The sequence below is a fragment of the Onychomys torridus genome, chromosome 18 (assembly GCF_903995425.1).
Source record: "Onychomys torridus chromosome 18, mOncTor1.1, whole genome shotgun sequence".
NCBI classification, from domain to species: Eukaryota; Metazoa; Chordata; class Mammalia; order Rodentia; family Cricetidae; genus Onychomys; species Onychomys torridus.
This window is the reverse complement of record NC_050460.1, coordinates 63,670,603-63,696,324: the sequence shown is the minus strand read 5'-3', so window position 1 is coordinate 63,696,324 and position 25,722 is coordinate 63,670,603. Positions and strand designations below refer to the sequence as shown.

Here is a 25,722-nt window from a genome sequence, read left to right as displayed (position 1 = left end):
ACGGGTAAAGGGAAGCAAGCACAGAAATAAACGCCACCTAGCTGAGCCACCTAATGGCTACGGGAAGGGAGGGTACGGGAAGGAACTCGCCACGGTTTTGAGAAGTTCGGTTTCCTCACCTTTTCGAAGCTCTTGAGCGCAACTTCATACATAAGCTCAGCATTGGGTTCAATCCCAAATTTGGGCTTCCCTGCCTCTCCAAAACCATATCTGAAATGGAGTGAAAAAGAAAGACTTCAGGAGACCTGGTGCACGTCCAGGTACTTCCTTTGGTATCTATCCGAGGCAAAGAATCAGCACACATCAGAGACCCAGAGGCCCAGGAGAGGCCGACGGGAAAGGGAAACACCCCGCAGCTCACCGCTGCACTCTCTTAGACCCGGCTGCATCGGTTTCTCTCTCAGGGAGTGCTAAGGACGAGCTCCTCACTCTCAAGCACTGCTGCCTTCCTAAGGTACTGCCTCCAACCAGATAAACCAAAGGACGACACATCAGCAAAGAGAAGACTTAGAGAGTTCAAAGGTGCACTGAAAACAGAACATGACACATGACACCAGCCAGCAGCCCAGCCCCCACTCAGAGGCACACAAACTTTCCACTCGTAGTTATCCTGTTTAAGATGCAGTAAACACCCGTTAGCCAAAACTCACTAAGTTAAAACACGACAAAACCTGAAGCTCTATGTCAATTTCATTTTGAGGGTCAGAGTCTTGCTCTGGAGGGTGCTGGTTTACTGGGGCATAGCATCACACCAAGATTTTGCAAACGAGTTCTAGGGAAATGGTTCAGATCTTAAACAAATTAAATGTATTTGGAAAGCATGCATCTGCAGAATCCTCATGGAGCTCTGTTTGTCTGCTTTAGGGTTTCCCAGCATCTAGAACACTGCCCTAAGTCAGGTGGGGTGGCGCAGACCTTTATTCCCAGCATTTGAGAGGCAGAGGCAGGCAGATCTCTGTTAGTTTCAGGACAGCCAAAGCTACAAATAGAGAGACACTGTCTAAAAAAACCAAAAAGAAAAGAAAATTAGAATGCTTATCCTAATAGCAAGGGGTTCGCTGGAACACCATTTTTATCTGCTATGAGCCAAACTACTCCTGAAATATGAAATGGTATAAAAAGTTCAGTTAATCCAAACTTTCATGCCATGGCTTGAAAGACGTCAAAACTGGGTTAAGGCTAGTAATATTCCACTTGGGTTTTCTTGGGGCCAAGGGACTGGGGGAGAATGCACACACCACGCTGCATGTGCTGCTTTCCTACCTCTTGTTTGAGTTTTCCAGGAAAACCTGCTGACTCCCTCACCTCCACCTTTACAAAAGAAAATGAGCAGCTGGAGCAGAGGCACAGACGCCTGGAGAGAACTGGATGCGGAGGCTCTAACACTAGGCAGAGGGCATCTGCAGCAAATGATAAAGGGAAGGTGCAATTGCCAGGGCCCAATTCTAGGAAATGGTGCCTGGTTTTCTCCCTGGAGGGTGGGAAGGGCGGGGTGTGTCAGAGCTGTCCCTCACCTGCTGCAAAGGAGGCAGGCAGGTGGGCACTTCCTAAGTCTGCTGCTGAGAGCATGTTATGATTGGCAGTTTTGCTAAGTAGGGATGAATGCAACAGATGAACTGGCATTTGCTTTGAAACAGTGGCACTTAACTGGGTTGATGTTAACCCTTCTTTTCAGGGGGGCCATTTAGCAATGGCTAGAGATCTTCTGAGTATGGCCGCTACTGGCTGGCAGGTAGAGTCTAGGAATATTGCTGTACATCCTCATGGCACAAGACAATATCCCTCTGCCACAACCAGGAATTATCTAGCCCCAATCATCAACAGTGGTGATAGCTGACTAACAGGGTCTCTCACTGGAGACTCCACAACAGGGGTGAAGGTGGAGTATGGGGATGTGGGGGCTGCTCTGGAGGAGATGCAGCCTGGCTGTTATTAGTGGGATTAGAGAAGATTAAAAAGATTATCTGTACCATCTTTCCAGGTTAAAACAGTAATTTTGTTAAGACTGGTGGACACATCTTCCTGGGAGCCCCAGTGCACACCCCTCTGTTCCAGGAACGGCTAGCCTGACTCTGTTAACCAGAAGATGTCTGATGTACGCTGGCTCAGACTGGGTAGAGTAGGACCTGACTGAAAGATGAAACATCAGAGATGGAGTCCAGAGTCAAAGGCCCCAGCAACAGCTGCCTTTCGGGCAGACACACAAGGAGTCGAGGGTCAGCTAGCCTTGCGGTGCACAGCAGCACCTGGTTGGAATCACATCAGGTGCTCCTTACGGACAAAGAAGCTGAGGCCAGAACCAAGTGTTCCCCAAAAGGTCCAGAGGCACTGGAAAGCAGGGTCAAATTCAGACCCGACTGTCCTGAGGAAACTATTTGATGCCGTGACCCATACACCTAGCTCAAAAATCAGAGTGCCATTCTTAACAGCCTGTGTTTTGTTTGGGGTTGTTACAAAACAGGCAGAAAGTAAAAAGAAGAAAGGAGAAAAAAGTTAAAATGATCAAAACTTCACCTAAAACAAAAGAGAGATCAATCACAATATTTAATTATTTATTTGAGAAGAACCTCCTGGAGTGGAAAGGCCTCTGAGAGAGGACCACCACCGCACAGTATTTTAAAGAACACTTTGAAGAAAAGATGCTGTCCTAGTGAGAGAGAAGATCGATGCTTTGTTAGTTTCTTATGAAAACATCCTGTCAAAGAGTCTATGGAAGTCAAGGAAGGTGTGTGTGTGCATGGGGGAGGGGTGGGGTGGGATGGGATGGGGAGGGGTGGGGTGGGGAGGGGAGGGGGAGCAGGAAGGTGAAATACAGAAGACTACTCAGTACAAACTGGATCACTTTATCTTAATAGAACAAGTCAATTCGTTGTATGCATGCAACCATCCATGTACACTGTCTCACAGGCACATGCAGACAGTGTAGACACACAGCACAGAATGCACTTCACAGAACTCAACATATCAAGAAAATGCCCTGGAGGTATGCTAACATACCCCCATCCCCCAGGAGGGGCAGGAAAGAAACCTTTATACACCCAAACTTAGGAGAACTGGCTGGCTTGCATGCCTGATTGGCAATCTAGCATTTGTTCTCCAGAGGTCTGTTTACTTGTGGTCTAAGGGGAAGGGCCAACAGCCCTGCAGAAGAGCTGAGGAGGGACGGCTTACCTGGCAGGGGCTTGCCAATGCAGCCTTGGGAGTTAGGCAGTTAGGGGACCTACCTAGGTGCCGCCACAGGTAGGCTGCAGAGAACAGGGTTCAACCACAAACAACTGACAGTGTAACCCTGCAAGAACTAGCTACACTGATGAACAGATCAGTCTGGTTTGATCTGCTATCTTACCAGCTGGGTCGTGTGTTACTGAATGCTCACACTTTACAGAACTTACCCTTAAGGACTCAACTGTGAGAACACACCTGAAACACATGTGCCACCTGAGTGTGGAGCTACTCTAATTTTGGAATGTTACATTAGAAAACTTTAATCTCAGCACTTGGGAGCCAGAGGCAGGCAGAGTTTGAGGCTAGCCTGGTCTACATACTGAGTTTCACATCATCATCATCATCATCATCATCATCGTCGTCATGGTAATAGTAATTAGAGACTGTAGGTTGTGAAGAACCTGCCCTGGAAGTAGGGGGAAGGCTTTCTGTCCAAAGGCAAAGGTTTCTTCGCTGGAGGTGAACGAGAGTACAGTGCAAACCCACACACACTGAAGTAGGCCTCCAGCAGTGGAAGAAGGGGGCTGAGAGAAAAGACAGCAGGTAAAGGAGCCTTGGAACAGCTTTAGAATCAGGACAGAGCATTCTGGAAGACTTTTCAAGGAAGTGTTGGCATGGCTAGAACAAGTGAGAAACAGAGTTCATCAGAAGCATTAGCATTAAGTCAGTGAACCACTGTAGAGGTGAAGGCAAGCCCAAGAGTTCCAGAACTCAAAATTCTGCCAGTGGCAATCTGTGCGGCCTGCAAGGCCACTCTGGACAAGCAGATACACTGGCATGCAGGCGGCACCCCTGGATTCTCTCAGGGGTCCATTTCTCAAGATAGAAGAGTTGATTTATGGTATAATTTTAGGTCTAAAAATAATACAAAACATGTTTTCACAAGAGATTGTCAGTGCCGGCTAGTTCTAAGCTTGGAAGTGCTAATGGCTATCCTTATGATGGGAAAAATTTAGGCAAAAATGAGTCATCTCCGCTGTCTTTAGATCCAGGAAGAACAAGCTGGTTTTTCTTCCTTCAGGGACTCCACATAAGAATGTGGCACGGGTTCAAGTGGCAGTAATTCATACACTGCTTCCACTCAACACCCTCCTGCTGCACTGACGCAGAGAGAAAGGAGGACGAGCCGGTCTTTGCTGATGTGGCACCATGGTGTAGGAACAAACCCCAAACAAGGCTTGACTGTTAGTCCTGTTCTCAGACTTCTATGGTGGTGTGAGGCCCCACACTTCCGGCCATCACCTGACACAACGTGCTAACACTGAGTGAGAGAGCAAGCAGGCCCTGGGTCTTCAGATCGCTCCACTGGGGACGGAAACGGGGCCTCTTACCGTGGTCCAAGATACAAAATGCACTGCTCTCCCCTCTGCATTTTCTCCAGGGCTTTGTCAATTCCAATTGGGATGTCGTGATCTTCTCCTTCACCAACAACGAACACCACATCTCTGCAGTCAAACATCCTTCCACCACAGCAGCCTTCCAGGTGGACTGAGGGCAGGGAGACAGGACAGTCACAAGCTGCTCCTCCGCATGGCCTGGCAAGTAAACGGCCAGCAGTGTGGCAACGCCACTGCCCCCCTTGTCCACAGACACATGAAGTGTCTTCTAGAAGCTTTGCCCACCCAGTCTGAAAGTTCAAGAACAAGAGTATTTTTTCTGTTTTAGGTTAAATGAATACTTACTAATTTTCTTACCTGTGACATAGGGTCAAGATATACTGGCTTATTTAAACATACAATTATGAGAATGCCACATATCTAGTCTTGACTAAATACAATGGCTTAACCATTTATAACAGTCTCTTGGCTTCAGATGCTTGGGCAAAAATAAATAAACAAATAATAATGCCTAGGACTAAATGTTATTTCTCCAATAATACATTCATGTTAAACGATCACTTTTTTTTTTTTTTTTTTGAGGCAGTCTCTTTTTATGTAGCTCAGGCTGGCCTGGAACTCTTATTTTCCTGCGTCTGCATTCCAAGTGCTGCATTAATATATTATTAGAGGCATGCAGCACATCTTGCTCTAATTATTTTGTATGGTGGTGGGGACTGAATCCAGGGACTTGTGCATACAAGGCAAGCTACCCACCACTGAGTTATATCCTAGCCCCAATTAGTTTTAATGCTCATGTTACATACGCCTTTTCAATTCGGTCCTTTACTCAGTAAGAAAACAGAATGGTTTGAGAGACAGTACAATAGTCTCCATGATTTCTCTTTGATAATCTAGTAATTTCCCAAGGATGCTTAAGCGGGCAAGTAACTCGCTTTATAGAGTCTTGAGAAACCACTCTCTCTTAAGAATTAATCCCATGTTCTATGACAACTACCATCTTCTATTCCAACTCACTCCACTTTTACTATCTGACCTCAACAGTCTGCTGAACGCCCATGGTTCTGTTTCAACTTGGAAACCAGCTTTAAAGCCAATTCTGGTGGTTAATCCTGATCAGTCCTCTCTAGCCTAGGCCTGAGAAGTGAGAGAAGCTCTGGAGGTTAAAGAGGCCTCAGTCGCCAGAGTCATGACATAAAGGACGGACACCATCCTGGTTGCTCACAATGCTGCCGACCGAGACCCTGAGTCAGTTCCTTCAAAACAAAGGCTACAGCTGGCCTGGGTCTTAGGACGTGGCATAAAGCCTCTTGTTTATATCCTACACTTGCTAAAATGTATGATGCTGTCTATATTATAACCACTTCTGGAATGTTCTAGATAAAAGAATAGCTAACTTGCAGACCCCCCCAACCCCTGCCCCAGTGCATGCATAACATGGAAAAAAACTGGTTGAGTATAGTATAAGAAGTACCCAGCTGGGCAGTAGTGAGTACTGCCAGCAGCCTCTTCTATTTTAAAAATATTTAACTTTGTTTTAAAATACATGAGCACCAGAGGTTTGGGAGCACATTTGAGGCTTACGGTGTTTTTTCTGTAGTAAAAGGTGATGTTTCTAAAGGAACTTCTTAGAAGGTTAGGCATCTAATCTGAGCCTGGACTCAGGCCTGTAAGCCTAGTCACTCAAAAGGCTGAGGCAGGAGAATCATACATCTGTGGCCTAGGTCACAATACATAAGAAAGAGGGGGTAGGGGTAGAACATGGTGGCAGAGTACCTACCTAGCATGTACAAAGTCTGAGGCTCAACCGCCAGACCCTCAATAAATAAACGGAATTTAGACTAATGGATGGTACTTTTCATGAGAGATCTGCTAAGCACAGGAGCTCTTGCCCATGCACTAGGTAACAACGTCTCTAGCATTGAGGTTTATCATCCTAGTCGCTCACAACTTGACAGATTTTAGGGGGAGGGAATTCTGAAGTTTATTGTTAGTTGATCACTAATTACTTTCCTCCCCAGGTTCAGTGCCTTTAGGGGGGGTGGGGGGACGGGACGGGACAGGACACGGACAACCAGTACATTTGTTGTGGCTTTTGGTCGATCAAGTCTAAATGTGTTTTCAAAACAGGAAATCCAGACTCCTGCAAAGGATCCCCAATTATCTGTCCGTTTCCTAGACTGATTTGCAGCATGAAATGGGTTCGAAATTACTAAATAATTTCAGAAGTTCTCTTCCCGAGTGCAGGAAAGGAGAACGTAGAAAGCAAGCAATGAGTAAGCAGAAGTCACGCTGTAACAAAGGCATAGAAAGCCAGCTAAGGCTACAGAGATACTCAATGCCTAAGAGCACTTACTACTCTTCCAAGGACCTGGGATTCAATTCCTAGCACCTATATGGAAGCTCCTAACTGTCAATAACTCTGGTTCCTGGGGATCCAAAGCCCTATTTTGGCCTCTGTGGGCACTGCCTCTATGTGGTACATAAGCATACATTCAGGCAAACACACATACACACATATGTATATATATAAAATAAAATCTAAAAAGGAAAAAAATGATTAATTTATGCATGTGTATGTTTGAATATAAGCTCTATGTGTACAGGTATCCACAGAGGCCAGAAGAGGGCATCAGATCCCCTGGAGCTGGAGTCCAGCACAGGTGCTGAGAAGCACCCTGCCTCTGGAACAGCAGCAGTGAGCACAAGGTAGCTAGCTCAGCAGGCAGAGAGTGGTGTGTCTCCACCTGACAAACCAAGCTCATTCCCTGGGCCTCTGGTGGTGGAAGTAGAGAGTCCATCCCACAAGCTGTCTTCTCTCATCTATACATGCACACCCACACACAATAAATAAACACAATGTAATTTAACATCTTAAGTGACAATCCCAGAGACACATCTATGCACATCACCTCGTAACATGATCAAGTCTGGAATGTCAGAGAAAAATGTAGAATCAGAGCAGGGTGAACACGGCCCACGAGTCTCCATCTCCAAGGAGAAAGGGCCTCACTGGCTGGACTGGCTGGTTCTGAACACTGCTGTGACAAGCCCTACAAGGCCCACTAGGGCTCTGGGAAGGCTGCTGCTGCACAGGAAGACTTGCTTAGAGGTAATCTATGCAGAGGCACCCAGTTCCTATGAAGCCCATTTCTTCTGCTCTGTCTCTGGAAGACGTGTGGGTACTTTTGACTTTGTATTCCATAGTACAAATACACACTTAATAAATATTTAATAAAAGCCATCATGACTCACTCGGGAGCTCAGCCTCTAGGGCTCGGGAGGTCTGTTGCTAATCTCATCCAGCATGATTTACAGGAAGTAAATGATCTATGACGTGCTCCAAGAGAACAGAAGTACATACAGGATGCTTCTACTTAGGGCTTTTTTGGTAAGCAAGTTAAAAAGAGACAATATTTTCTCTTGACTGAAAGTCTATGTAACCTGGAAGGGGGGTGCTTCAACAAACCCCACAAAGTCAAACCAAACCAAATTACCCAAGTTTAGCTGCGCAATCCAGAGTGTAACCACATCAAGTGAGCCCGGTCACTGCAAAACATCATTTCAACCGGAGTGCTGACTTATTGTTCTCTTACTGCCCTAGAGCAGTTTTGTTTTGAAGAGCACAGAACACCCTGTTCTGAGTGTGGCTGGCACATGGACTCAATGTGCCGACAGCAATTTATTCTCTGATTAAAACGGGGGGGGGGGGGGGGCACGCAGCAGTGACAAGACTGGAGTGCAAGAACCCCAAACCATATAGCTTGTATTTCAGGAAGCAAAACCAAGGAGGAGCTGCTTAACTTTTAAAAAGTGCTGAAAATGCCACGGTCTAAGCCGGCAGCTCGGTGAGCGTCTGCTTTCCCTTTTCTAATTATAGAAGCTGGTGTCTGATAGCTCTGCACTCCTTCCCAAAACAACGACTGGGTCATGGGTATCTGAATGGGAACGCTGTGACAGCATTACTAGACAAGACTGGTCATCTGGCTAAAGAAAACCAGGTTATGTGGGTCACTCACACTAGGCAAGGCTCGACTGCCTCATTCATGAGGAAAGGGTTTCTCTGGGTCCATTTCCTGACAGAGTAGGGTTTCCAAGAGAATGGATGTTGTTAAGCCCCAAGAAAGCAACCAGAGACACGTTTCTAAAAGCAGCAAGCAAAAAAATAAAATAAAATAAATAAATTTTTAAAAAAACAAAAAAAAACCCTGTTAACGGGTTGGGGATTTAGCTCAGTGGTAGAGTGCTTGCCTAGCAAGTGCAAGGCCCTGAGTTTGGTCCTCAGCTCCAAAAAAAGAAAGAAAGAAAGAAAAAAAAGCAGCAAGGCACACTGATCACAAGGACATGGTTCCTATCAGGCGTGGTGGTCAGATTTGCCCAGGTTGCCTCCCTTCCTGCTCTCTTCCAGGGGGAGGACAGAACTATGAGACAGACACTCCCACCAGCAGGCATGGAACTTGACTACTGGGACGGGAGAGATCTATAATCTCACCACTGTCCCCTTCACAACAGTGTAGACCTGGAGCAGGCCTGGATACTAATCAGTCCCATCCTGCCAACTACAGGTGACCCCGGCTAGCTTTAACTGCAGGATAAATCAAAGCCAAGCACAGTGGCATTTGGGAAGCAGGAACAAGAGGGTCCCTGCCCGATTGAGAGTAGACAGGACTACACAGTGAGTTGGAGGGCTATCAGAGCACCTAGTGAGACCTGGTCTCAAGCAAACCACCACCACTAACAGAAAGAAATTAAATGTAAAAAAGTAAGTACTCAATTGAGTAGTAAAGTGTCTACTCAGTGCTCTCAAAACACTGGGTATAATTCAACACCACACAAAATAAAGAACTAAAAATTTAGAGTGGACACAGCAGCAAGTGCAATTTTGGGAAATCTGATCACTACTCAATTCAAGAGACAGAGAGGCAAGAAGACCAGACTTAGGACAGGAGACCTTGTCTCCAAAGAAAGCCAAGAGACTGGAGAGATGGCTCGGCTACTAGATGAACCTGGAGAGGACCTGGGTTCATTTCCTGTCACTCACATGGTGGCTCACAATTATCCATAACTCCAGTTCCAGGGAATGTGGTACCCAGACATACATGAAGACAAAACACACATGCATAAAAACAAAATTTTTTTAAATGTAAAAGAAAACAAAACAATTAGTTGCTAAATTAAAGTATCTGGACAGAACTGACATTCATTCACACATAAAGTTTCTACCGTAAGCAGCACTGTATTAAGTGTGGATATGGAAATGAATTCAGGGAATGACAGACATGGCTGTTCGTCCATATCAGTAGTAAATCATCCAACATTACATGTTTTAGGACCCTATGTAAGAATGCACCTAATGAGGGGTTGGGGATTTAGCTCAGTAGTAAAGCGCTTGCCTAGCAAGTGCAAGGCTCTGGGTTCGATCCTCAGCTAAAAAAAAAAAAAAAAAAAAAAAAAAAAAAGGCTGAAAAATAATTTTGGGCTGGAGAGATGGCTCAGAGGTTAAGAGCACCAACTGACCAACTGCTCTTCCGGAGGTCCTGAGTTCAATTCCCAGCAACCACATGGTGGCTCACAACCACCTGTAATGAGATCTGGCGCCCTCTTCTGTATACTAAATAAATAAATCTTTTTTTTTTTTTTTTTTTTTTTTAAAAAGAATGCACCTAATGGCCAGGCAGTGGTGGTGTACACCTTTAATCCCAGCACTTGGGAAGCAGAGGCAGGTAGATCTCTGAGGTCAAGGCCAGCCTGGTCTACAAAGTGAGTTCCAGGACAGCCAGAGCTATACAGAGAAACCCTGTCTCCAAAAAAAGAGAGAGAGAGAGAGAGAGAGAGAGAGAGAGAGAGAGAGAGAGAAAACAACCAAAAAAGAACACACCAATGACTCCACAGCTGTCAAGTACAAGGAAGATTCCTAGCAGGCCAGGCCAGAGCTGTTCCCTGCTTCTGTACACCGCAACACTTAGCACACAGTTCAGGACCCCAAAATTAGTATTTACTTGATGACTAATCTGAAAACAGAGCTTTTAAGGAAATGGCAGCAATTTTCACTAATTTATAGGAATCTGCCTTTCTGAATCTATTAGTCAGGACTGATTTTAATAAGCTCCAGGAGGCTATCAGATCCATCACTGACCTAGAGCTTTTGTTTTGTACGACTATCCTAAAATGAATGCTACAACAAATGGGTGGTTTGTTCTTTTTCTAGTTAAATAAAAAGCAGACTATTTTCTATTATGATTTCACTCAAAAATCTGGGGATACTTTCTAGATAAATCTAAAACATAAGAAAGAATACACACCATATTTTTGACCACGAATACACTGAGCTATTTTGTGAAAACATAATGACCTGGCTTCAAGCACCTGTGGCCTCTTTCTGTAGTCCTTTGTTGAACATTACCAAATACTGGGAGAGGGTGTGGACAGCCAAACCAGAACATTCACAGTCCTCAGACTTCAGCACAGACACACATAAAACCTTTCCTCTATTTTCAGTTTCTGGTATGTTTTTGTTGCTTCATTTACAAGGAACAAATAGCTTGGTCATGACATTTTGACATTGAATCCTGCCTTTAGCAGATTCCTTCCTCCCTCCCTCATTCATTCATTCATTCATTCATTCATTCATGCCATGTGAAGGCCCCAGAGGTTGGTGTTGTGTGTTTTCCTTAGTGGCTCTCTGTATTTGTTTCTGAACAGAGTCTCACTGTGTAGCCCTGGATGTCCCTAGAACTTACTATGTAGATCAGGCTGGCCTCAAACTCACAGAGATCCACCTGCCTCTGCCTCTTAAATACTGACATTAAAGACATATGCCACCACACCTTATTTTTTTAAAACAGGGTCTCTCACAGAACCTGAAATTTATTGATTTGGCTAGCCTGGATGGCCAATGAGCTCCAAGGATCTGTCTCCCTCTGTTCTACCACCCCTATTAGCTTAAAAAAAAAAAGTGTATGTGGTATGTGTGTGCGCACACATGTGTACAGATGCCCTTGGAGGCAGAGGAGGGTATCAGATTCCCTACAGCTGGAGTTACAGATGGTTAAGGAATCACTCAACATTGGTACCAGGCATTGGGCTCCAGTTTGCTGGATAACAGCTAGTGTTCTTTTGCTGGATTGGTGTTTCCCTAGTCATTTATGTTGTCTGTGATATCTTTCTAGCATATTCTATTACAGTTTTAAAGAACTCAGCAATTTCATCAGGATATAGCTACATGAAAAACTACTTCTTCCTGCCTGTCACTATTACCTGTCCCTTTTAAGTCTTAAAACTCTTCTGCCCTGGCAGATTTCCTGTTCTGTGGCTGACTGGGGTAATGTCTAGCCTTTCCTCCATCATCCACATCTTCCTTTCTTTCTTCCTCTGCATCTCCTGAGATGCTCTTGCCCGTTCCTCAGATCACAATTTAGATGTGGAGAAACTGTCCATTTCATTCTTCCAGACTTCCCATTTTAATGAACATCAATTTCAGACTCTCTTATCCTCTTTTGCATTTCAGAAGTCTGGGTGGGTTTTTGTTTGTTTTGAGTTTGGAATTGGCTCTTAAAGGACAAACAGTGGTTGGTCTGCATCTTAGTCCCTCTGTGTTTTCTGCTAGTTCCCTTCCACCTTTCATCCCTGCTGTCTACACATATAAGCCAGGGAGGTTCTGAGGAGCAGATGATTGCAGCTACCTGCCTGCCGCTATTATTCTAAGCAGGCAACATGTCGGCCTTTTCCCAAAAGGGGGACCGTGAGGGACACAGGTGAAGACTTAAGTATTTATCAGACAGCTATGTGCACAAGGCTGGGGATGCCCTGCCTTACTGCTGACGCGAGGCAAGAGACTGAGCCCTCCAGCACTGTTTACTGTTGTGGAGAGCTGCCACACCCAGCAATCTGTTTCAGAAGTTCTAGGATCCCTTCTTTCCCGTTCTGGAGTGCAAGTCTAATACCTGCAGTCTCCTGAGGCTTCTCCCTTGCTGCAGTCTGGAGTCAGGCCTAGCTTCTGAGCACAAGTCACAGCGACAAATCCTCAGGCAGTTAGTTTTCAGTCCTTGGCTGCAAACTAGAGTCACCTGGGAGTTGAAAACAAATTGCCTCTGCCAGTCTCCTTGAGATTTTTATTCTATGGGCTGAGCCACCGCTGAGAGTTACTACTGGAGGCTCACTGGTGAAGCTGTCCCGTACTGTTTTATAGCAGTGCTGATGATTGCCCCATAGCCTGTTTTGGATCCCTTGCACCAGCTGAGTGGGAGCTTGGAGTTCTGCCCGAGTTTGTTGAGAAGAACGGTATGGACCTCTATAGAGGTCTTCTCAACACCTGCTTTGGGTAGGATTTACAGAATCCAGTTTCCATCAGTCTAAAACCACCTATTTTATATATTTCATTTTTTTGTTGTTGTTGCTGTTTTGTTTATTTATTTTTTTTTTTAAGACAGGGTTTCTCTGTGTATCCCTGGCTATCTTGGAACTCACTCTGTAGACCAGGCTGGTCTCGAACTCATAAGAGATGCGCATGCCTCTGCCTCCCAAGTGCTGAGATTAAAGGTGTGTGCCACCACCTGGCACTTTCTATATTTCACATAAACTTGAATTTCTGATCCTCTCCTTTTTCTTTCTTGCTTTAAATTTTTTCGAGACAGGTTCTCACTATGTAGCTCCAGCTATCCAGGAACTCACTAGTGGACCAGCCTGGCCTCGAACACGCACAAAATCCTCCCACCTGGGTTTCAAAGTCTGTACTACCAGGGGCTTCTCTTTTGAAAGTAACTCCCTCACTCTCCAGCTATGACGACGTGTTGGGTCAGGAGGTGAGAGGGGTTAGGAAAGCCTCCCCTGCAGGCGCCTGGAGAGTACGGTTGGGCCGCACACTAGAAAGAACTGTCCACCCCCACTGCTGTCGGCACCTGCCCCCAGATGGAGCTGAAAGGGTGGGCAAAGGGGCACCCCACAGCCAGCACTTCCACCACCCCCGTCACCAACGCCACCAATCAGAACTCCCCAAGATGCGAGCCAGACAGAGCTGTAAGAAAGCACAACTGATCTTCTAAGGCAGCATGCTTACAAGTGCAGCCGAGCTGGCCATCAAGTTCAAGTGTGACGACTGAAGTATCCGTCATCACAATCACCACACACAGAGCACTCAGAAGGCAGCGACTCTTCTTGATGATGGAAAAAGGACAGCGCTGAATAAAAATGACAAGACAGTAATTTTTCTTGGCAAGAAAAGGCACAGAAGAACAGAACCTATGACTGATTCATAAAAAATGAGAATTTTGGTAAAAGTAAATTGCAGATTTTGAGAAAAAATAAGTTCCACAAACCTACAAAGCAGCACAAAAGATTACTATTTAATAGCCTTCCATTCAGTCCATGTGCTCCTCAAAAACAGAACCTATCACTATTAAGAAGATACGAAATTAAAATTAAGACTGTACTAGAGACAAATTAACCAAGGATTAGGTGGAGGAAATGAAAGGAGCCAAGGGTTCCTTTCCACAAATCCAGTTAAAGGAAGCAGAACCAGTTCTGTGAATACAGTAGAGAGGGTAAGAAAAGAACACAGGAAGTACCCCACCCCTTTGCAATGACTGTCACAGCAACTCGGGAAAAAAAAAATCAGTTCCATTTTACACATGAGAAAACCAGACGCCCAAGGTTGTTAAAGGTGTCTGAGACATAAAATAGGCAATAATTCCAAGAATCAAACGTTCAGTCGATGACCTCCAAAGCCCATGTGTACCCTATGTCTAACAGCCCCACTGTACCCAGAAACTCTGGCATTATCCTAACATGTGATAGTTGAGGAGTCATTTGATGTATGTTCTAGGACTGCATACATAAACATATACTGTAAATCTATTGGAATAAAAAGACATTCTAGCCTGGTGTTGGTGGCGCACGCCTTTAATCCCAGCACTCAGGAGGCAGAGCCAGGTGGATCTCTGTGAGTTCAAGGCCAGCCTGGTCTACCAAGAGAGTTCCAGGAAAGACGCAAAGCTACATAGAGAGACCCTGTCTCAAAAAAAAAAAAAAAAAAAAAAAAAAAAAGTCTGTTATGTATATGGGTATTCTGCTGCATGTATGTCTGTGTACCAAGTGAGTGCCTGTTGCCTTCAGAGGCCAGAACAGGGCTTGAGATCCCTTGAGTTACAGACAGTTGTAAGCCTCCATGTGCATGCTGGGAATCAAACCTGGGTCCTCTAGAAAAGCAGACAATGCTCTTAACTGCTGAGCTTTATACTCACAGTTTTAATGCATATGCAACTGATACAGAAATCCACACAGATGTTTCTCTTTTTGAAGTGCATTCCTAACTCTGTCTGCTGGGATGCTCGAGGAGCATCAAGTCCTCCCCCCCTCCCCCAAACACACCTGAGCACCTGACTCAGCTTCTAAATACTGTTTTCCAAGGAAAGGAAACAGTGCTTCTTGGAAAGATGGTTGATTCCAGGACTGGACAGGAGAACCTTCAAGAGAGTCTAGAACATGTCACAGTATCACACAGTGAGGAAGACAAAACAAACAGTTAACAGTCTTCTTCACAAGGAGCAAATCAACAAATGAGAAGACTTTACTAGGAGGCATTTCCAACAGCCAGACCTGAGCAATTAGAACACCAAGTAAACATCTCACCAGAGGACAGAAGAAAACAGCCAAATAAACACAGGGAGAAGAGACAGCTCTTCCTTACAGTAGAATTCCAACTAGTAAATGTGGCATGGAAACAAAATTATCATAAATCAAATACCATAGTAACAACTGTTGTATGCAAGACCTACTACTACTGGGTGTGATGTGTAGAGGGAGGAGACCACAGAAGACAACGCTCACAAAGGTTACCGAGACAGGAGCGAAGCATGGGAGACACTACCTTAGCCCAGGAATCACCACGACACCATGTGCCTCTGATGAGGATGACAACGATGATGGACTAAACAGGACACAGCATCGCCCACACAGTATCGCCCACACAGTATTCCCACACCTTAGTTTCCTTACTGCAAACCTAAACTGGGAAGCAGTCTACCACATGGTAAACCTTATTCAAAAGTGTCAAAGTCGGAGGAAACAAAGACGGAGACTAATTTACTGCGAGGACTAGCCATGAGAGATAACTGCAGGTCCAGAGTCTGCATTTGATCGTGGACTAGAAAAGAAGTTGGTGTGGTAATGGGTGTGAGGCGCTAACTTCCTGGTTTTGACAAATGCCCTATGGATGCATAAGATCTTAATACCAGGAGAGAAACAGTCCGGAACAGCCTGCAACTCTTAAGTCTAAATTTTTTTCCAAACAAAGTTAAAAATATGATTTCCATTGATTAATTACCCAAATCAAGGTTTAGTCTCACCTGCTTCAAGGCCACTTCTACAAGTGGCACAGGTTTGGAATACTGTAATTGGAGAAAACAGTTCCTTTTAATTTGGTTGTCAAAAACCCCCAATTAAAGATATATTACAAAGCTGGGCGTAGTGGCACATGCCTTTAATCCCAGCAGCTGGGAGGCCAACGTGGTCTACAAAGTGAGTGCCAGGACAGCCAGGGCTACATGGAGAAACCCTGTTTCGTAAAACCAAAAACCAAAAAGAAAATAATACACCTGAACTAACTGTTAGACTTGTGTAATGAAATATGGGTCTAAATAGTATATACATGCTAAAAATAAAACTCGATTATTCTAGTTGTTTTAGGTGAACTTCCTTCTGAATGGGCCTTTTATAAACATCCCTGTTTAGCCTGTCTTTCTCACAACTCCCTTTTGAAGACATCAGCTCAGTAACCACACCTCCAAACACTTATAGTGCAGAAGGCTTTTATGGTCTGCCTGGTGTGTGTCAGACACACAGCAGATGCTCAAAACAAAACAAAACAAAACAAAACCTGATGAAGCAAAATCCTGGTCCTCAGACAGGTAGGCAAACGCTGCTATAAAAAGGTGGCAGTCGGTCTGCAGTGTGCTCAGGGAAGGACTCGTTTCCCAGGCTTCAGATGAAGACATGAAAATAGCTTCAGGTTGGCTTGGCAACTGGCAAAGCAGTACCCGACACCAGGCCACCCCATGCAGAATGAACACAGCTGTCCAACTCCACAGCAGCTCAGCAGCTCTGCAATCTCAGGCCATTTATATGACATCACTGAACTAATTCTCCTCACCTGGGGATAATAAATCTCACCTCCTGCGGCTACTGTGAGAAAGGCAGAAAGAAATGCCTCCCAGGGCTAGGGACTGAGAATTCTTTGGTAGATAGGACTACTGTACATGTATTTTTGAAGTTTCTAGATGTTGCCAGATGCTTGGAACACACATTAAATTAGTATTTAACAAAAGAAGTTTTCAGATAAATGTTGAATCTGAAACTGTTCTTGAGAGATACATTCAATGCATTTATTATTTTAACTTTTTTAAATATTGTGTGTGTGTATGCACACCCACCCATCAGGGAGACCAGAAGAGGGTGCTGGATTCTATGGAACTGGAGCTATTAGTTGATGTTGAGTCAGTGGATGTAGGTCTGGGAACCAAACACAGGTCCTCTAAGGAAGCAGCAAGCTCTCACTACTGCTGAGCCAAGTCCGCAGCCCACAAGGTTTATTTTAACAAGCACACTTGACAGCTGCCTCCACACTTGGCTCACACCACGGAAGGACTGGCCCCCAGCAGCAGGACTTACCCTCCACCGTCGCCCCTTCGTTCGGGTTGGAGTAGCCCTCTCCTTTCCGCTTGATTCTGCGGATGATGCCCGAGTCTTCAAATAAGTCCTCGCCTTTGAAATCAAGGAGTTCAATCTAGAACAGAAGGCCAGAGCCAGTTTAAGAGTTATTTTATGAGACTCTTAATTACATCTTTATCTCTATGGCTAAGACAGAGGAGAGCAGAGAAAGAGAACAGTGTACTCGGCAACACTTGGAAACAGCCCCGCGTAATGACAGCGTCTAGGACTGCATCCTGTGAGGCTGCAGTGCAAAGACAGACCGGAAATACTAGGACAACTGCCTTGTGGGCAGAAAGCCAGAGCGACAAGGTGCCGGCGCACAACAATTTTGTCTGACTCCAAGGCTACCAGTTTCCACCCCCGATTTATGAAGTTTCCGCCTCAAGTCTAAAACTGAAGAGTCTGACCTTCAACTGACTGAGGATGTACTTTCACCTTGTTATATAAAAATCAAGTTTTACCCATTATGTGTAATTAATTTAACCCAGGCTACACAATGCACCACCACTTACTACTCCTGATGGGGATGGGAAGGAGTCGTAAACCCTCACGGCGCTCCGTTTTACTGCTCGTCAGCAGCATTCCCGGCCCGGCAGTTTTGAGTATGTCTTATTTCCCTACTGAGCAGAACTTGTATTTCTAAATCTGCGTCTTTGGTTTGTTTGGATATGCCCATTTTGTGCCAGAGACACATTTCTAAGAAAGCACAGGCGCATCCCCTGGATGTGTGGGAAACAATTCCAGAAGCCAAGCTCCAAAATAAGTAAGCTGGAGCGGGTTCTCAGTGGCAAACAGCCCCTGTCCCACAGCACAGCACAGCACATGCCGGCAAGTCGACAACACAGACAGATACTTGCCTCAAAAAAGAGAGATGCATTCGAGGGAATTTTCGGGAGGCTGCCAGCAGAGCCATAAGCATATTCTGGTTTACATAGTAAATGGCAGATCTCTCCTTTCTTCATGGTGGCCACCCCAATGTCCCAGGCCTTGATAACCTGGCCTACGAGAAAGCAAGAAAACACGTTGTCAAACAAAAATCAAATCTATCCAATCATAAGAACTATAAAATCTGGATGTTTCTTTTCTTGCCAGTTCCAGAAACTCAGCTTTGCTGCTCAACTGTAGGACGGCAGCAGGCTACCTGTGCACTGTTAGCACTTAATAAGCTTTTGTTCTGGTGTTTTGTTTTGGTTTTCAGAAGACAAGGTTTCTCTGTGTATCCCTGGTTATCCTAGAACTTACTCTGTAAGGCCAGGTTGGCCTTGAACTCACAGAGATATGCCTGCCTCTGAGTGTTGGGATTAAAGGTGTGCACCACAATATCTAGCTTGCTGGGGTTTTTGTTGTTGTTGTTTTTTTGAGTCAGTCTCATAATGTAGCATAACTAGCCTAGACCTCTCAATTCTCCTGCTGGATTGCTTCTGGCTCTAGGATGCTAGAATGCCAGGCATGTGCACCATGCTTGGGTAAGACTCATAACTCTTATCTCATGCAGCATTAACTATGTCTCACTGTGGGGCTGGAGAGATGGCTCAGCAGTTAAGAGCACTGGCTGCTCTTGCAGAAGATACAGGGTCAATTCCCAGCACCCACATGGTGTAACTCTACCCATTGCTTGTCATCTCTATAATTATGTTAGTTAGGTTATCCAGATTTACTGATGCATAGGTCGGATGGACAGGTAATCTTCAAATACTTCATGGACCTAGAGAATATGCATTTAAATAACTTAGAATTCTGTTGACGTGAGACACAACTGCTCCTGGCAGCACCAATTTGATCCCGAGAGAATGTTGGGCTTCTAAGACATTTCCATTTGGAAGTTTGTCTTCTTGGCACAAAATGACTTACTGGGCAAAGAACTGCCCTTGCCTCAACTGCTGACAGTATGAATGCTGTCCTTATGGGCAAGTGGGGCACAAGGAAAGCGACCACCATACTTTGCCAAGACAGGGTAAGATGGTCTTTCAGAATTCCTGCTTCTGAAAATGGTCTGTCACATACTCTAGGCCTGTAGCCAATTTGAATGTACCAACAATGCTGAGAAACATTAGGTGACTGTCCAGGCTGCCAGCTGTCTCTCTCTACTCTTGCAAGACTCCTGAAAGTTGCTTGCGTCCTTCTCCCATTTCTCAGGTATTATTATATTCCTTCTCAGGTCTTTGATGAGGTTGGAGATTAACAGTTATAGTTACAACTTAGTACATATACATATATAATATCTTAGATAGATTATATTAAGTATTAGACTCAGGTTCTTTAGGATAGGACACCTTTTGGAATGATCTTTGTAACATGCCACCTACCCACACTCTAGACTTCTCTGGATTTTAGTGTGTGTTTTTTTGCTTGATATTGTTTGCATTGATTGTAGTTCCATGTTATTTAGGTAATTATCCCTCATTACTCCTGGACAATATTTGATAACCATCTCTTTGTATATAGTCTTGTATTAGGTTAGAAACTTCTTATTTAGACAAAAGGGGGAGATGTAGTGGATAGCCAGCCCAGCATTGGCCAGGAAGTTCCAACCCCCATTGAGGCTTCGGTAATGGTCACGCCTACAAGGTGGAGCTGAGAGAGGACACTGAAGACCCAGGAGCTGAGAGAGGACACTGAAGACCCAGGATCGAAATGAGAGGGATCTCTTGGTGCCCGGACCCTGGAGGCAGACCGAGCAGAGTTCTCCAGAGAATTACCCACATGGTGTAAAGTCTGTAACTCCAGTTCTAGGGCTTCTGACATACTCATAGACCTACATTCTGGCAGAACATCACTGCACATAATAAACACACAAACAAACAATGTTTCATTTGTAAGCAGTCTTCAACTGTTTGGGAAACAACAGAGAATTTAAGCAACAACAAAACACATTTAAGGTGATTTTTTTCTTTTTCTTTTTTTTCCCAAGACAGGGTTTCTCTGTGTAGCTTTGGTGCCTGTCCTGGATCTCGCTCTGTAGACCAGGCTGGCCTTGAACTCACAGAGATCAGCCTGACTCTGCCTCCCGAGTGCTGGGATCAAAAGTGTGCGCCATCACCACTCAGCCTCGTTCTTCTTTTTAAACGTGCTACTTTACTTATTGTGTGTGCATATGAAAGCCACAAAAACTGGTGGGAAATGGTATTCTTTCTTCACCATGTGGTCCTGGGGATCCAACTCCGATCACAGGCTCTGAAGCACATGCTATCTCACCAGCCCTCATTTATTTATTTATTTAGTTTTCTGAGACAGGGTTTCTCTGTGTAGCCTTGGCTGTACTGGAACTCGCTTTGAAGATTAGGCTGGCCTCGAACTCAGAGATCTGCCTGCTTCTGCCTCCTGAGTGCTGCGATTAAAGGCGTGCGCCACCACCCAGCTCCTACCTCATTTCTCATAACAAATCTTTCTAGAGTATCCTACAAGTTTCTTTTCCTTTTTACACATTAATTTTATGTATCTAATGAAACAATATACTTGGAAAAAAGTACACATAGGTAGTTAGGTTTAAGATAATTCTTAATAAGAGAAATTAAAAATGTAGTCCTTGGCGCCTGCCAGTGCTGAGATGCAGTTAGTTCTCCGTGTAGCCGTGTTGGCCTGGGGCTCACATCAAGGCCATGTTGGTCTCCCACTGGATGTAAATAAGCTCATAAAACACCAACATCAGATGAGGTCACTATATAGCCACCATAAACCCAGACCAAACAAGAACACTTAAAAATTTCATGTAAGTTTGGATAAAAAATAAGGTCACTGTGCACCCTACAAAATACCAAACAGCCCCCTCTCCTGGCTGACATGGGCGACTGACCATTGCATCTTATTGTGGGTCATTCTAGTATTATAGAAATCTTCATTTTCACACAGGACCACCCCACATCCTAACTATCCAATTCAGAGCAAATCCCTGCTTTTTCAGAACTCCCCCAAATCACACAATAGCCCCAATCCTATCAACGCCCTTTCTGATATACATCCTCAGATACTCTATGGTTCTCTCTAGAAAGGATCAAACCCAATGTTCAACTGCACAGTGCTCCTGGTAGTCTGTGGCTGGAAAGGACCAACGTCCAGGTTATTCGTGGACACAGAGTGTGGACCAGTTCTGTCTGCTCACTGGGGTCCAGTTCTACCATTCAAGGTATCTGCAAGCAATGTTGTGCAGCTCAGCTCCAGAATGTTCTTATTCTGCCATCTGAGACTCGGTACCTGATCACACACCCCACTGCCTCCTTTGCTCAGCCACCAGCAACCACTCTTTCTGCTTTTTTGAATGTGCCACTCTATAGACACTTAATACAAGTGGAGTTAGTAAGCATTTTTGTGATTGGATTATTTATTTAGCATAATGTCTTTTGGGGTTGATCACTGGTGTAGTATGTGCCAGACTTTCCTTCTCCTTTAAGACCGAGTCATAACCCACTGTCAGGCTGCACCACAGCGTCTGTCCGTCACCTGCTGACACTGTCTGGCTGCAGCACATGTCTGTCTGTCACCTGCTAATGGACACTTCAGATGCTCACAACTTTTGATCAGGGAGACTCATGCGCTGTAAATGTGTGTTCTTTTGAGTACCTATCCAGAAGTGGATTGCTGGTTCATAGGTGAGTCTTTTGTTTAAATTTTTTAACGTTTTTTAATGGTTTATTTACTTTTATTTAATGTGCACTGCTGTTGTACCTACATTTATGTCTATGTGAGGGTGTCGGATCCCCTGTAACTAGAGTTACAGACAGTTGTGAGCTGCCATATGGGTGCTGGGAATTGAACCAGGTCCTCTGGAAGAACAGTCAGCTCCTAATTATTATTATTATTATTATTATTATTATTATTATTATTATTATTATTATTTCTTCTTCTTCCTCCTCCTCCTCCTCTTCTGTTTGTTTGTTTGTTTGTTTGTTAGTTTTTTGAGACAGGGTTTCTCTGTGTAGCCCTGGCTGTCCTGGAACTCACTCTGTAGACAAGGCTGGCCTCGAACTTGGAGCTCTGTTACTTTGCTTCCTGGGTGCTGGATACGTCTTTTTACACAGGTGGCATCAGCCTACCTTCCAAGAGAGCAGAAAGGTTCTCATGTCTCCATATCCTCGTCAGTTCTTCTTTCTCCCCATCTCTTAAACAGCAGTCACCCTGGTATGTAAGGTATTTCACCCTCCTGCACTTGGCTTGCACTCTTAGTGGCAAATGATGCTGAGCATCTTTCCCTAGTAACTGGTCACTGTACGGTCGCTTTCCTGACACTAGACTCAAACTCCTAGGCTAGAGCAATCCTCCTTTCTTAGCCTCTAGAGTGGCTGGATGGCAGGCATGTGTGACCTTGCCCCAGCTTCCTCCATTTTTAAGACTATTTGTCATACTGAGCATGTCATACTCCACATTGTACACTGTGGAGACCAGATCCTTCTTAGATGTGCTTCAGAGGGGCTTCTCTCCATTCTGTAGACCCTTTCATCAGTTACTGTATCCCATAGCCAGAGAAAATGTTTTTAAACTTCTGTGTTTAGCTTTTGGTGCTGTTATTTCCCCCAAATTACTGCCAAATCTAACGGCACGGAACCTTTCCTGTATTTGCTTCTGGCAGTATCAGTTTTTGCTTGTAGGCTTTGGTCTTTATTCCACATTGAGTCACTAATTACATACGATGCATGGTAAGGGTCCGATTCATTCTTTCTTAGAAGCATAGTAAAAATCTAAATAGCAGGAAAGTGGTATAGTACCTCTGAAGGAAGAGAACTACTTTAGAGCATAAGCTTCCTTTACACAACTAGTGCACTCCTGTAAAAGGGAACATATGAGACATTCACACAGGAGTGAGGAGAGCCCAGCAGAAACCAAACGAGCACATGGCTAAACCACAAACAGCTCTTGACACTGGCTACACACTTAGTCCTTCCTGGTATAAAATGTCTTTCAGGATTAGCATCATGAGATAAAACAGAATACTCCTTTCAAAGTACACATGAATTCCACCATATCATTAAGCAAGAGCTTGCAGTTTGCTTCTTACAAATTCTACAAACTACAACACATCATTCCCAGGAAAAAGCAGCTGGTGTGGAGCAGGCACATGGCACATGCTGAGGACTCTTCTTAAACCTGGACTGGGCTGTTTCACACCTAAGGTCTGATGAAACTTCAGAAACATTACCCGGGGTCTGAGTCATGGGTGAGTCATCGTACACAAGTGGACAAACACCACACATAACTTCTTTGTACTTGTCTCCATACAGAAACAAAAACACTTTCATGCTATCAGATTCTAAATATACTCATATTTTAAATGCAAGGATATATTTAATATAAAGTTGTATACGTAGTGATCTTTAACAAAGGAGACAAAAGACACTATTTTAAAAAAGAAGTCTTTTTTTTCTCCCAGAGCTGAGGACAGAACCCAGGGCCTTGAGCCTAGCAAGCGCTCTACCACTGAGCTAAATCCCCAACCCCAAAAAAGAAGTCTTTTAAACAATGACAATGTTGGGAAAATTGGACATTCAATTTTTCTAAACACCAAAATATGACACAGATAGACAAGAAACTTTAAGAAAGTATTTGCTTGGTTTTATTTAGTACTTTATAATCAAGAAAGAACGCTTCTGAGAGAGAATGAATTTGGATGCCACCACCCCAAACAAAAATAATGATAAACCCATGAGGGACGCGATCTCCCCCTCTCATCCTATACCACACTCCATGGTGGTAACAACTAGGGCACAGACTGATACAGTTTTTCTTTCCCAACTTCACAGGACAAAGAGGCTGGCTAAGCATTGCTTAGAAGGTTTATATGCCTGTGCGGTAAGGAGAGTTATGACATAGGCCACTACAATAGTTTTTATTGTAACTGCAGTAAAAACTTTAAAGCCAGCCAATAATCTTTTGATGTAATAACAATAGTAAATACCCAATGTTAGGCCGATCTACACAATGGTGCGAATTACTTTATTACTTTTATCTCAACATTATACAGTAGTCTATAGTAATAGCACACAGTTATTTGCAGTGAAGAGTCTAAAAGACAGTACAGAAGAGGCAATGGGCACACAAGCAGTGTAGAGATGCAGCACTCTGCTGTACATGATGCATTCTTTCAATGAAAATTTTATAGTTAGGTTCATAATAGTTCTATTTGAAATACTAATGTCCAGCTGGGTGTGGGGGCACATGCCTTTAATTCCAGCAAAGGCAGGCAGATCTCTGTGAGTTCAAGGCCATCCTGATCTACATAGTGAGTTCCAGGACAGCCAGTGAGTTCCTGGACATACAGAAGACTATGTCTCAAAATAAAACACTAAAGTCCAACTAGAATCCCAAAATTAGCATGGAACTTCTTTTTTTTCCCCCTTAAATAGTGATTGATGAGGGAGGGCTGAACCATTGTGGGTGGTGCTATTCCTGGGCTGGTGGCCCTGGGTTCTATAAGAAAGCAGACTGAACATGCCATGAGGAGCAAACCAGTAAGCAACACCCCTCCATGGCCTCTGCATCAGCTCCTGCCTCCAGGTTCCTGCCCTGCTGAGTTCCTGTTCTGACTCCCTTCAGTGGTGGACTACAATATGGAAGTGTAAGCCAAACTCTCTCCTCCCCAACTTGCTTTTGGTCATGGTGTTCATCACAACAATAGAAACCCTAACCAGGATACCTCCCAGCTGCTGGGATGAGTGCATCTATGCCTGGCTGGTGTTTCTTGTTCTATAGTCAACTGACCACCACACTGTGCTTCTGACTCTCCTGCCTCCAATTGCCCGAGTGCTGGGATTACAGGCCTGTACCACTATACCAAAGGATCAAACTCAGGCTAGGGGTGCCAGGGGAGTACTCTAACAACTGAACTACACCCCAATCCTAAGCTGTCATTTCTAATGATATAAAAGTGGAATGTGTCTCACTTAAAATAAGCCAAGATGAATTCATTTGTTTACTTCTGACTGAAGAGGCAGGAGAAGTGCAAACCCAGAGAGCTAGGAAATGGCAGGAAAGCAGTGTCACAGATTCTCAGGTGACTGTGTTTGGACGAGAGGTTCAAAAGGTTAGCTGCAATGTGGAATCTGAAAGCTCACCAAAGGTCTCTTCACACTGTCTCGTGCCAAAACCTCTGGTCCAGCTTGTACTTTGAATGGTCCACACTTGACCTCATATATCTGACTGAGTTAGGAAGATATTCTAATAGTGACAAATTTCACTGTCCAGCAGGAAAATCACACTCATTAATACCCACTGCTCTCACAGAAAAGTCTTACGTTTCAGGAAGCTGTAAGTGCACAGCAGACAGAAATTTCTGAACACTTTCACCTGAAAATGCAATGGCACAAACATTCTTAGCTGTGCTCCTTAAAGTGGCAGGTTTACTTCATTCAATTTCAGGAAAAACCTGCTAAGTCTGAATAATCATAGTTTGCCCTTTCAATTGGTGTTCCATGAAAAACACTAAGCTACCTCAGGTCCCAACTACAAAAGCAGCGGCTCCCTGAAG

At 44.4% G+C, this 25,722-nt stretch overlaps 1 protein-coding gene across 1 annotated transcript in view; it reads right to left on the bottom strand.

The window, feature by feature from the left end:
- The window catches only part of Fkbp5 (FKBP prolyl isomerase 5), an 85,344-nt gene that overhangs the window by 14,927 nt on the left and 44,695 nt on the right, over positions 1-25,722 (bottom strand). The window contains exons 4-7 of the mRNA XM_036168176.1: positions 18,125-18,267; positions 17,226-17,340; positions 4,557-4,713; positions 120-210 (exon numbers count right to left, since the gene is read on the bottom strand). Coding sequence (XP_036024069.1) covers positions 120-210; positions 4,557-4,713; positions 17,226-17,340; positions 18,125-18,267 — 506 coding nt within the window. The remainder of the gene's footprint in view (positions 1-119; positions 211-4,556; positions 4,714-17,225; positions 17,341-18,124; positions 18,268-25,722) is intronic.